Raw genomic sequence first — 12,694 nt, 5'->3', positions numbered from 1 at the left:
CCTTCAATGAGAGATCAACGCCCTAACCACTTAGAAAACTGGCCAGGCGCAATGAGGTTTCTTATCTAGCTTGGACGTGTGCTTGGTTTCTGCCAGATTACAAAGCCCTCTGGTTCAGGAAACACAGTAGTGTCCTGTTATCAGTCATTTATGCCAGTAGGAGGGCCTAGGCAGGCAAGGCTGCAAGAGCACAAGAAAGGGATGTCCTTCCCTCATTCAAGTCATGAAACCAAGTTTCATGAAACCAACGTTTTAGTCACTAGAGATACTGCAGTGAATGGAACCAGCGGAAATCCTTGCCCGTCTGGGGACATTCTGGCTGTCCGAATGGAGCTGACAACCTGGAGCAGAGAGAGAATAAAAAATAACTAAGAGGCCAAAACCGGTTTGGCTCAGTGGTAGAGCGTCGGTCTGCGGACTGAAAGGTCCCAGGTTCGATTCCGGTTGGGGGCATGTACCTCGGTTGCCGGCACATCCCCAGTAGGGGGTGTGCAGGAGGCAGCTGGTCGATGTTTCTCTCTCACCGACGTTTCTGGCTCTCTATCTCTCTCCCTTCCTCTCTGTAAAAAATCAATAAAATAATAAAAATAAATTTAAAAAGGAGTGATTAAAAAAATAATAATAACTAAGAGGAATAAGGAGTATGGCAGGTGGTGTTAAAATCAAAAGAGAATATAAAGTATGTAAAAAGGACAGAACACTGTGGAGTGAGCAGTTGTAATTTTAAATAGTGTGGTCAGGGAAGGAAGGCCTTGCTGGGAACAAAAAGCTGAAAAGGTAGGAATGAGCCTTGTAAATATCTGCACGTGCCCCATTGTTGAATGCCCATGGGGCCGGAAGTGAGAGTGTGCAGCTTGCTGAAGGAAGAGCCCGGAGATCCCGGCGCTGGAGGAGGGGAGGAGAGGGATTGGGTGAAGGGGAGGGATAGCCCGGGTGTGGGAGCAAGGGGTTGCAGGTAAAGCCTCTGACTTCCCACTTTTGCCGGGATCCAATCTTTCACCACCATTTCATTAGGGTGAATCTCAGCACTGACTTGGAGCCCGGAGGGAGGGACGACAGGGCGCGAGGTGAGGGGAGCAGCTCCGCTAAAGGGATCCGGAGTCACTGCGAGGGATTAGAGTTGAGGATTAGGCTGGGGGTGGGAGTTTTAGTTCAGCACCGGCTCTGGGGCGTCTTCTGAGTGCTTTTGAGGGCGATCTCTGGCTACCAAGTCCAGATCTCTAGGGCTGGCAACCCCAGGGGCTTGAATCAGGCGGGTCCCCGGCGTGGCGAGCGCTGCTCGGAGAAGGCCCGGGGGGACGGGGGAGCAGGTGCGCCGCTCACGCCCGCGAACACCACGGCCACGGCCACGCCGCCCTCCCAGGCCACGGGGACCCCGGGCTCCTGGCAGCGACCCCGTCACCACGCGGGCGGCCGTGCCAACTGCGGAGTCTGGGGACCGGTCAGACAGCCTGTCGTGTGCAACCTCCCCCCACCTGCGGGGGAATGGTTACCTGGCACCCGGGACTCGGCGAGGGGGCGGGGCTCGGGCTCAGGCTCAGGCCCCGCCCGCCGTGGCCCCCCCCCCCCCCCCACCTGCGATCCGGCCGAGTCCCTCCTCCCCGGCCCGCGGCGCAGGTGGGCAGAGGGGCCACGTCACTGTGCCCAGGTCCCGGAGGACGCGGCCCCGCCCCGCCCGCCCCCGCTCGCGCCCCGAGCAGGACCGAGGACCAATCGGCCCCGACTCCGGGCCGGTTCAGTCGCCGCCGCCGCCGCCCACAAAGCCGCAGGCAGGTGCGGGCGCAGCCGCGGCGCAGCGGGCAGAGCGGGGCCGTTAGCGCGCGCGCGGTTCTTCGGCTCGTCGGCCCGTCGGTCCGTCCGTCGGGGGGGCGTCTTCCCAGTTCTTGCCCAGGCGGCCCCGCGGCCGCGCCCCCTCGCCGTCCGTCCCCGATCGCGGAGCCGCCCGGCAGAGCCGGCTTGGGAGCGGCAGCCATGTCCATGGGCCTGGAGATCACGGGCACGGCGCTGGCCGTGCTGGGCTGGCTAGGCACCATCGTGTGCTGCGCGCTGCCCATGTGGCGGGTCACGGCCTTCATCGGCAGCAGCATCATCACCGCGCAGATCACCTGGGAGGGCCTGTGGATGAACTGCGTGGTGCAGAGCACCGGCCAGATGCAGTGCAAGGTGTACGACTCGCTGCTGGCGCTGCCGCAGGACCTGCAGGCAGCCCGCGCGCTCATCGTGGTGGCCATCCTGCTGGGCGCCTTCGGGCTCCTCGTGGCGCTCGTGGGCGCGCAGTGCACCAACTGCGTGCAGGACGACACGGCCAAGGCCAAGATCACCATCGTGGCGGGCGTGCTGTTCCTGCTGGCCGCGCTGCTCACCCTGGTGCCGGTGTCCTGGTCGGCCAATACCATCGTGCAGGACTTCTACAACCCGCTCGTGCCCGAGTCGCAGAAGCGCGAGATCGGCTCGGGCCTGTACGTGGGCTGGGCGGCGGCGGCCATGCAGCTGCTGGGCGGCGCGCTGCTCTGCTGCTCGTGCCCCCCGCAGGAGAAGAAGTACGTGCCCGCCAAGATCCTCTACTCGGCGCCGCGGTCCGCCGCAGGGCCGGGCACGGGCACGGGCACGGGCACCGCCTACGACCGCAAGGACTACGTCTGAGGGGCCACCGCCGACGCGTGCAGGAGCGCCCACCCGTCCAGCCGCCAGCCTGGCATCGGAAACCGGCCCAGCTCAGACGTCCGGCAGCCCTCTCCCTGGACTGGCAGGGGCCAGCCCGTCGCCCCTTTCCCCAGCTGCCACTCCTCCTCCGCGGGCAGGCAGCGGTGGGACCGCGAAACCAGGGGAGCAGCCCGCATAGACAATGAAACCTCCCCCTCTGGAGCGCGGGGTAGGGTGGCCACGCTGCCCCAAAGCCCTTGTGGGGCAGGCCCCGGCGGCCCTGGAAGGGGCCACTTGATATTCTTCTTCAATAAAAGCCTTTCGTTTTGCAGTTGCCTGCGCCGCCTCCTTGCCCTGAGTTGCGTGCTCAGGGCTCAGGCCCCCCCCCCCCCCCCCCCCCCCCCCAAAAAAAAGACTTGGCCTGGGCTGGATTCTGCTAGGGATGAAGCTCAGAGAGGAACAGAGAGGTCCAGTAACCGGGAGGCTGCAAACTGAACTGGGTGCTAGCGGTCATCTGGCCTCCTCCCTGGGGGTTCAGACGGGTGAGAGGCAGGTGTGGGCACTCCGGCGCGTTTTGGTGGAGAGAGCCAAGAGGGTGGGGGCAGGGTGTCAGGGACCCCTCTTCTCCAGGCTGACGTTTGGGTTTGTGCTCCGAGGAGCGTGTTTTCCACAGCGGCTGCCTGCACCCCCCGGTCGTTGCCCCTGTGCTACATGAAAGAGCACATTCAATGCTATGATTTCATATTTGGAAAAGGAGAACACAAAGACCTATTGTGTTTGTTTGTTTTTTGCTTGGTGAAAGTAATGCTGGGCGGAACCTTCTCACCTGGTGGGAAAGATGAGAGAGGGGCCTCGTGTTCTTCTGGGGGGAAGGTGGATATTGAGGGGGGAGGGTTCTTAGAAGCCCTGGCATCTTGGAGAAGGTGCAGGAGGGCCAGGCCCTGGGAAAGGGGGCCTGTGCCCAGGGCCAGGCAAGAGAAATTCTGCATGGCAGGACAGATAGCAAGGTGAGAGAGGAAGTGGTGATGAGGCCCAGGGGTTCAGAAAAGACAAAGGCATGGAGAGTCTCCTGGGAGGAATGACAGACTTTGGACCTTACTCTGGTGTTATGGGAGCCATGGAAGGACGCGCCTTGTCAGAGGTATGCTCTCTAACACAGCCTCTCCAGCAGCCCTGCAGAGCTGGGGTTCAGGGAGGCCGGTGAAGGTGGAAGACCTTCTAAGAGGCTATGTAGTCCTCCCAGTATGAGATGATACAAACCAGAAGGAAAGCAGGGACAGCGGGACTGGGAGCAGGGCCTGATGGGGCTGTTCGCAGGGCCAGAGAACCATTTGGATACGCTGGGTGGGAAAGAGAGAAGGACTGGGAGAGCCCCGATTTTCCACCCTAGGTCACTGATTGCATTGTGAAGCCATTTACCAAAATAGGAGCCCAGGTTCCTGGGGGAAGATGATGGCGTTCAGCTTTGAGTGTACAGAGACTGACAAGCCTGTAGGACCGTCGGGCGAGATGTCCAGGAAATGGCTGGGCATATATAGGGCTCTGGAACTCAGGAGTGGTAAACTTGGCTATTGTTAGCATGCTGAAGGGAACCGAAACCGGGGAGTGGATGAGGTCAGTCTAGAAACCAAAGGGAGGAAGGGTTTCGAGAAGGCAGGCATTGGCCACGGTGTCCAAGGCTGCAGAAGTGGTCAGAGAGACCTGAGGCGTAGCTGTGAGATTAAAATAAGGTGACCGGACGTCCTGCTTTTGGTGGGACAGTCCCGATTTTTAATAATCTGTCCCACATCCTGGCACTTTTTTAAAATGCCGCGGGAACCGGGACAAATTGTTAAAAATTGGGACTGTCCCACCAAAAGCGGGGCGTCTGGTCACCTTAGATTAAAAGCAGCAGTGTGGCTCAGTGGTTGAGCATCAACCTGTGAACCAGGAGGTCACCGTTCAATTCTCGGACAGAACACATGCCTGGTCTTGATCTCCAATAGGGGGCATGCAGATGGCAGCCAATCAATGATTCTTTCTCATCATTGATATTTCTCTCTCCTTCTCCCTTCCTCTCTGAAATCAATAAAAACAAAAATTTAAATTAAAAAAAAAAACACAGCAAAGTGGTCACTGGTGGCCTTAGCAAGAGGTGTGGGGGCGGGGCAGACGTAGAGGACAGAAAAGTGAGTGGGAGAAGGGAAGCAAAAACAGAATATGTAGCCGAGACCGGTTTGGCTCAATGGATAGAGCGTCAGCTTGGGGACTGAAAGGTCCCGGGTTCGATTCTGGTCAAGGGCATGTACCTTGGTTGCGGGCATACCCCCAGTAGGGGGTGTGCAAGAGGCAGCTGGTCGATGACTCTCATCGATGTTTCTAGCTCTCTATCTCTCTGTACAAAATCAATAAAATATATATTTTTTTAAATCTTTAAAAAAAACAAAACAAAACAAAACAAAAAAACAGAATATGTAGACCCTGCATCCAAGAAGTTTGCTTATAAAGGTAATCAAGGCCAAATTAGCAACTTGAGGGGGAGTGAGGGTAACAGGACAGGTATTTAAAATTGAGGAAACTTGACATTATTTCAGCTAACTGTATCTCAAACTTCTTTGCCTGAAGCAAAATTAAACAAAAGGTCTCAGTGGCAGTCAAGTTTTTCAATAAAATATTCCACTTAGCTCCCCAAAACTTCTTTGGTGAAGGAACACTAACAAGTTACCTTATATGAGCCGAGGAAGAGGAAGTAGGTTCCTATGAATAGTAAGAAGACCCTAGCTGCAGGTCACCCTCTGTGAGGTTCAGGAAGGGACTTGGAATGTCATTACTCTCTCCACCCAGCTCCCCGGGGGAACCACTCTTCTAGTCACAGGGGGAGTGACTGGATATGAAGGTGAGGGGGACAGTTGATGGAGATGGGTCCTAGGGAGAGCTGGAGAAGGGATGTGGGCTCACAAAAGGCAGAAGGGCTCAGTGGGGAACCTCAGTGAGGGGAAGGTGGCACAGAGGAGGGAAAGGGCCCCATGAAATAGTGGGGCTCCAGCAGGTTTGGCTCAATGGATAGAGCATTGGTCTGCAGACCTGAAAGGTCCCAGGTTCAACTCCAATTAAGGGCACATGCCCGGGATGTGAGCTGGATCCCCATTGGGGGGCATGCAGGAGGTAGGGGATCAATGATTCTCTCTCATCATTGATATTTATATCTCTCTCACTCTCCCTTCCTCTCTGAAATCAATAAAAATATATTTTGGAAAAATAAAAGAAATGGTGGGGACTCAGCAAAGGGGGTCAGTGAAGGGGACGGGTCTCAGTGAGGGGAAGGGTCAGAGAGGGAGGAGGCTTAGCAATAGGTGAGGGAGAGGGAACCGGGAAGAGAAATGTTCTCTGGGCCTGTCTGGGATGGGGTTTGAGGGGTGGGCAGAGAGCCAAGCCTTTGCATCTCACTTGATCCCCACAGGCTCTGGCTAAGGTGCAGGTTAGGCCAAGCCAGCCAGCCCTGAGGCGTACCTGGTGGCTTCTTTGTCTCAGAGAGTCCTGCAGGCAGGAGCAAGGTTATTCACTTTCCACTACCCTCAAGAGAGCAACCTGGTCAGACACTGGTCAGAGCTGCAGCCTGCGGCCCAGAGCCAGCCAGCCCACTCCCAGCTCCTCCAAGCCAGAGAGATGTGGTGCAGACTGGATCCTTGGGTGGGGTGGGACAGGGTGGGGTGTCGCAGGGTGGTTTGGGAAGGGCTTAGAGACTCAGACTCTCCCTGGCTCCCAGGTCTCACCCTGAAGCCTCCTAGAGGGCGGTCAGGTATCCTGATCTATATTCCATCACCCCAACAGGCACACAGCCTTGCCTGGCTTAAGGGTCTGTCCTAATGCATTCTCTTCTGATCCCTTCTGGAGTTTAGACTCTAACCAGAGTTGGTGGAATTTTCAGCACAAGCTGAGGAGGATCCCACATGAGGGGCCCCAGGAAATCTCCAGATGGCTGGAGAAGAGAAAGGCATTGGTGTCAAGGAACACCCTGGCCTGGAGGTTAGCTGCTTTCTAGATCCACTCCTTCTCCTCTGTGACTGAGCAATTCTCTTCCCCTTCTGGCTCTCAGTTTCCCCGTTATTTCAATAAGGGAGGAACCAGATTATTTGTGAGGGCCTCTCTAACTCGTCTTTTCATCCTCATTTTTATCCTTTTCACCCCCTGCAGAAGAAAATTAGTCAGAACCAAAATGACCAGGAAGCAGAGCAGTGCACTCCTCTGAGCCTCGATTTTCTCATCCACAAAATGGGTACGATAATACTGGGCTGTCTTGTGGACTAGCTAAGTCATCTCACGGGTTCCCGTGCAGCCTACCTCACCCCATCACACATCTATCTTGTCTTTTGGTTTCTTCTCAGATTTCCCCACCAGAACGTCGCCTTCCAAGGTCAGGGAGAACTGGAAGCAATGGTGGCATGAAAGCAAAGTTAGGCCTTGATTGAGGTGCAGACCTTAATTGAGGTCAGTACATATTGTTAGTATTTAGGTGTATTTAGCCAGGCAGGTACCTGGAAACACGAGGAAAATGGCTGGGTCGTGAGAAAGTTCCTGGATTTCTTTACAATCCCCAGACCTGAAGCACACGGCCAGGCCCTGGGGCTCTGTCCCACCCCACCTTCCACTGAGGTGCCTCGGGCCTCCTGGTCTTGCCACACCTGTTCTAGCTCTTCCTCCTGCGGAGACCAAAAGCCAAGTGCTATAGCAAATAAACACAGCGTTTATTGTGGCTCCCTCAAGGTCTGCAGCCTGCAGGGAAGAACAGACAGTACTTTCCTTCTCCCTCCCCTACCAGGGCTCCATTAAAGGTCAGTCGTGCCAAGACAGGGAAAGAGCAGGTAGAGAGGTGAGTGACGGCACTGGCTCTGGCGCTCAACGAGAGACCTTGGGCAAGTCACTGGCCACCCGCACTCTCACCTCAGGGAGGACTGGGACCATCACTGTGATGCCCATAAGAACCCTCCAATGTAGGCATGACACCGCGAGGCCGATGATGAGACAGTAGTCTAGAAGGGAGCAACCGGGAGCCATGGAGACGTTTCTGCCTAGTAACTGTCACCTCCCTGGGGCCCTCAGGCAAGACGGTAGATGCAGCTTTTCTTATGGCTTAAGCCAGTTTGACTTAGGATTTCCAGCCAAAGGCAACCTAACCAGTACAACTTGGCTGCCATTAAAAAAAAAAAAAAAAAAAAAAGAATCAAATATAACGTCTCTTGTGAAATGGTCTTGCAGAAAAATCAAAACAATAAATCAAATCTGAATCTGATTGAATTTCTAGATCAGGTTTCAATTTACAGGCCATGCGAAGGAGAGAGGAACTCATTAACAGAGAATGCAATCAGCAAAAGCCAGGTGTGGAGGATTTTTATAGGACAGAGAAATGGGTTCTTCAATAAAAAAAATTTGCCAGGGAAACCAAAAAATGAGATGTAGGGAAACCTATATAGATCAAAAGACTTAAAAGACATATCAACCCATCACATTTGTGGACCTTAATTGGTTCCTGATTTGAACTGTTAAAAAGTGTATGGCATTTTTGAAACGATTAGAAATTTGAACGTTGAGTGAATAATTGGTAAGTGTAAACAATAATATAAACAGAGCCACTTTATTTTTATTTATTTGTTTTTTTAATGTTTTTATTGATTTTTTGAGAAAGAGGAAATCAGAGGGGGAGAGAGAGAGAATCATTGATGAGAGAGAACCATCCATCAATCAGCTACTTCCTGTACTACCCCCACCAAGGATCAAGCCCACAACTAGCCCTGGGCATGTGCCTGCCCTGCCCTGGAATCTAAAGGCGACCTCTCAGCCAAAACCAGTCTGGCTCAGTGGATAGAGCGTCGGCCTGCGGACTGAAAAGTCCCAGGTTCGATTCCGGTCAAGGGCATGTACCTTGGTTGTGGGCACATCCCCAGTAGGGGGTGTTCAAGAGGCAGCTGATCGATGTCTCTCTCTCATCGATGTTTCTAACTCTCTGGCCCTCTCTCTTCCTGTCTGTAAAAAATCAATAAAATATTTTTAAAAAATAAATAAATAAAGGCGACCTCTCAGGTGCATGGGATGACAACCAACGGAGCTAAAGAGAGCCACTTTAAGATGGAGCTGGAGCTGCCATACCAGAGGTGCACACCTTGGACTTCAAATAACCTCAGGACTGGGCCTCAGCAAACTTGTGCCTCAAAAAACAAAAACAAAAACAAAAACCTATTGGCAAAGATAACAAGATTATTATGAATACTGCACTAATGACTACTAGACTGAAAACTTTAAACATTATTTAGAATTAACACCACTATGTTAATTTCCTTCTATTGATGGGATTGTCCCCTTCATTTTCTCATAAATGCCTCTTGTGTTTATCACTTAGGACATTATCTGAGCTTCTGCCTAAATTAATGATTCCTGGATAGCTCTGTTGATCTCAAATGAACACTTGTTTGCCTCTCCCTTTGAAAGGCCTTTCATTTTTAAGTTATTACAAGGAACTATTACTTTTTAAAATGTGCAAGTGATATGGTGGTGGTTTATGTTGTGTTTTTTATTATTTTATTTTTTTTAATATATTTTATTGATTTTTTACAGAAAGGAAGAAAGACAGATAGAGAGCTAGAAATGTCGATGAGAGAGAAACATCGACCAGCTGCCTCCTGCACACGCCCCACCAGGGATGTGCCCGCAACCAATGTACATGCCCCTGACCGGAATCGAACCCGGGACCTTTCAGTTCGCAGACCGACCCTCTACCACTAAGCCAAACTGGTTTCGGCTATTGTGGTGTGTTTTTTTTTAAATAGTCATTACCTTTAATGGAAACATACTGAAAATAATAATAATAAAATAAAAGGCACATACCGAAATATTTACAGTTGAAACATTAATAGATATGATGTCTGAGACTTAGTTCAAAATAATGTGCAGGTGGGAGTGGAAATAGATGGAGCATAGATGAAAGAAGATTGGCCTTGAGAAGTCTTCATATATCAATAGTCACCCTAAATGTAAATGGACTGACCTCACCAATTAAAAGGCACAGAGGAGCAGGATGGATTAAAAAATAAGACCCAGCCGGGACCGGTTTGGCTCAGTGGATAGAGCGTCGGCCTACGGACTGAAAGGTCCTGGGTTCGATTCCGAGCAAGGGCATGTACCTTGGTTGAGGGCACATCCCCAGTGGGGGGTGTGCAAGAGGCAGCTGATCGATGATTCTCTCTCATCTATGTTTCTAACTCTCTATCCCTCTCTCTTCCTCTTTGTGAAAAATCAATGATATATAACAAGACCCAACCATATGCTGCCTTCAGGAGACCCATCTCAGCTACAAAGACAAACATAGGCTCAAAGTGGAGAGATGGAAGATAACACTCCTAGCAAATGGCATTCAGAGAAAAGTGGGTGTAGCCATACTTATATCAGACAAAACAGATTTAAAGATAAAAAAGGTAACAAGAGCCAAAACCGGTTTGGCTCAGTGGATAGAGCATCAGCCTGCGGACTAAAGGGTCCTGGGTTCAATTCCGGTCAAGGGCATGTACCTTGGTTGCTGGCACATCCCCAGTGGGGGGGTGTTCAAGAGGCAGCTGATCAATGTTTCTAACTTTCTATCCCTCTCTCTTCCTCTCTGTAAAAAATCAATAAAAAATATATATTTTTTTAAAAGGTAACAAGCCGAAACCGGTTTGGCTCAGTGGATAAAGCGTCGGCCTGCGGACTGAAAAGTCCCGAGTTCGATTCCGGTCAAGGGCATGTACCTTGGTTGCAGGCACATCCCCAGTAGGAGGTGTGCAAGAGGCAGCTGATCAATGATTCTCTCTCATCGATGTTTCTAACTCTCTATCCCTGTCTCTTACTCTCTGTAAAAAATAAATAAAATATTTTTTTTAAAAAAAGGTAACAAGTGACAGCAATGAACACCCTATATAATAAAAGGCTAATATGCAAATGATCTAGACAGCAGAACAACCGGTCACTATGATGCTCACTGACCACCAGGGGACAAACGCTCAACGCAGGAGCTGCCCCTGGTGGTCAGTGCGCTCCCACAGGGGAAGCACTGCTCAGCCAGAAGCCTGGTTCATGGCTGGAGAGCACAGCAGTGGTGACAGGAGCCTCTCTCGCTCTAAGGATGTCCACCTGCCAGCTTACGCCGTCAGTTGGACATCTCCCCAAGGGCTCCCGTACTGTGAAGGGGTGCAGTCCGGGCTGAGGAATACCCCCACCCCTGAGTGCACAAATTTTGTGCACCAGGCCTCTAGTATATTAATAACGAAATATCAGAAGAAGAAATGAAGAAAACAATTCTATTTACAATTGCAACCAAAAAAAAAAAAAAGATAAAACAACTAGGAATAAACTTAACAAGGGAGTAAAGGACCTATACAGTATACTGAAAACTATAAGACATTGTTGAAAGAAATTGAAGAAGGTATAAAGGAAGAAAAAGATATTCCACCCTTATAGGTTGGAAGAATCAACATAGTTAAAATGGCAACGTTACCTAACGCAACATATAGATTTAATGCAATCCCCATCAAAATCCCAAAGACATTTTTCAAAGAAATGGAGCAAATAATCTTTAAATTTGTATGGAATCACAAAAGACCCTGAATAGCCAAAGTAATCTTAAAGAAAAAGAACAAAGCCAGAGGTATCATACTCACTGACTTCAAATTATACTACAAAGCTGCAATTACGTTAAAAGCATGACATTGGCAGAAAAACAGACACACAGACCAATGGAACAGAATTGAGAACTCAGAAATAAACCCAGAGGTACATGGGCAATTAATTTTCCACAAAGGAGTGAAAACATACAATGGAGAAAGGAAAGACTCTTTGATAAATGGTGTTGAGAAAACGCCCAACCAACCAAGCCCCACTGGGCAGGGCGGTATTTCTGTTCTTTAAAAAGAAAGAAGTTTCCTTGACTTCACATCTCCAAACAGATACCACCCCATTTCTCTGCTCACCTTGTCAAGGGTTATCTGACCACCCAATTTCATTTCCTCCCCTCCCAAATGCCAATCAGCCACCCTGGTCTGCTCCTGCCCCCACTCTTTCATTACTTCAAGCTTCTCCTAGCAAGGTCCCCAGAGTTGCCATGGCCAACAGTCGCTTTTCAACCTGGAGCTTACTGGACGCTCTGAGCCATTTTGGACATAGTTGACTGCTCCTTTCCCTTGGAACTATGGCTTTTATATATATATATATATATATATATATATATATATATATTATTGATTTTGTACAGAGAGGAAGGGAGAGAGATAGAGAGTTAGAAACATCGATGAGAGAGAGTCATCAATCAGCTGCCTACTGCACACCCCCTACCGGGGATATGCCCACAACCAAGGTACATGCCCTTGACCGGAATCAAACCCGGGACCCCTCAGTCTATCCATTGAGCCAAATCAGTTTCGGCGGCTTTTTTTTTTTTTTTTTTTAATATTTTATTTATTTTGTACAGAGAGGAAGAGAGAGGGATAGAGAGTTAGAAACAGCGATGAGAGAGAAACATCAACCAGCTGCCTCTTGTACACCCCCTACTGGGGATGTGCCTGCAACCAACGTACATGCCCCTGACCAGAATCGAACCTGGGACCTTTCAGTCCGCAGACCGACGCTCTACCACTGAGCCAAACCGGTTTCGGCAACTATGGCTTATTCTACTCTTTGTGACAGCACCCCACCTGGCCTTCCTCCCCCTCCATGTCCACTCCTCCATCTCCCTTCCCTGGTCTTCCTCTACTTAACTCCAAGGGTCCTCTGTCCGGGTCCTCTCCTCTTCCTCTAACGTGCAAAGGACAATACCCTTTGATTGTCTCAACCCTTTCCCATGGCTTTAACATCCTCTGGTTTCGGCCCTTTGCCTCAAGCTCCCCATTCAGGCATCCAGTTGCCTCCTTGGATACCTTGGAGGTAGTGGGGGGCAGCAGTTTACAGCATGGCGCCTAGAGCTCGACCACGTGGGATTGGATCCTGGCCTGCAGCTCCCAAGCTGTGTGATCCTGAGCAATTAATTAACCTCTCTGTGGCTCAATTCTCTCAG

General features: G+C 51.0%; 1 protein-coding gene across 1 annotated transcript; it reads left to right on the top strand.

Moving 5' to 3' along the window:
* The first annotated feature begins 1,721 nt into the window (after nt 1-1,721).
* On the top strand, nt 1,722-2,974 carry CLDN3 (claudin 3). Its single transcript, XM_036411061.2, has 2 exons — nt 1,722-1,753; nt 1,880-2,974. The coding sequence occupies exon 2, from the start codon at nt 1,972-1,974 to the stop codon at nt 2,641-2,643; it is 672 nt and encodes a 223-aa protein (XP_036266954.1). The 5' UTR covers nt 1,722-1,753; nt 1,880-1,971; the 3' UTR covers nt 2,644-2,974.
* Nucleotides 2,975-12,694: the final 9,720 nt, after the last annotated feature.

Source organism: Pipistrellus kuhlii, unplaced genomic scaffold (genome assembly GCF_014108245.1).
Source record: "Pipistrellus kuhlii isolate mPipKuh1 unplaced genomic scaffold, mPipKuh1.p scaffold_m20_p_4, whole genome shotgun sequence".
Lineage (NCBI taxonomy): Eukaryota > Metazoa > Chordata > Mammalia > Chiroptera > Vespertilionidae > Pipistrellus > Pipistrellus kuhlii.
Note: the sequence above shows the minus strand (reverse complement) of the source record. Positions and strands in the feature narration are given on the sequence as shown.

Excerpts from the sequence above, each read along its gene's own strand:
- CLDN3 (XM_036411061.2), top strand. The coding sequence starts at position 1,972 with ATGTCCATGGGCCTGGAGATCACGGGCACGGCGCTGGCCGTGCTGGGC.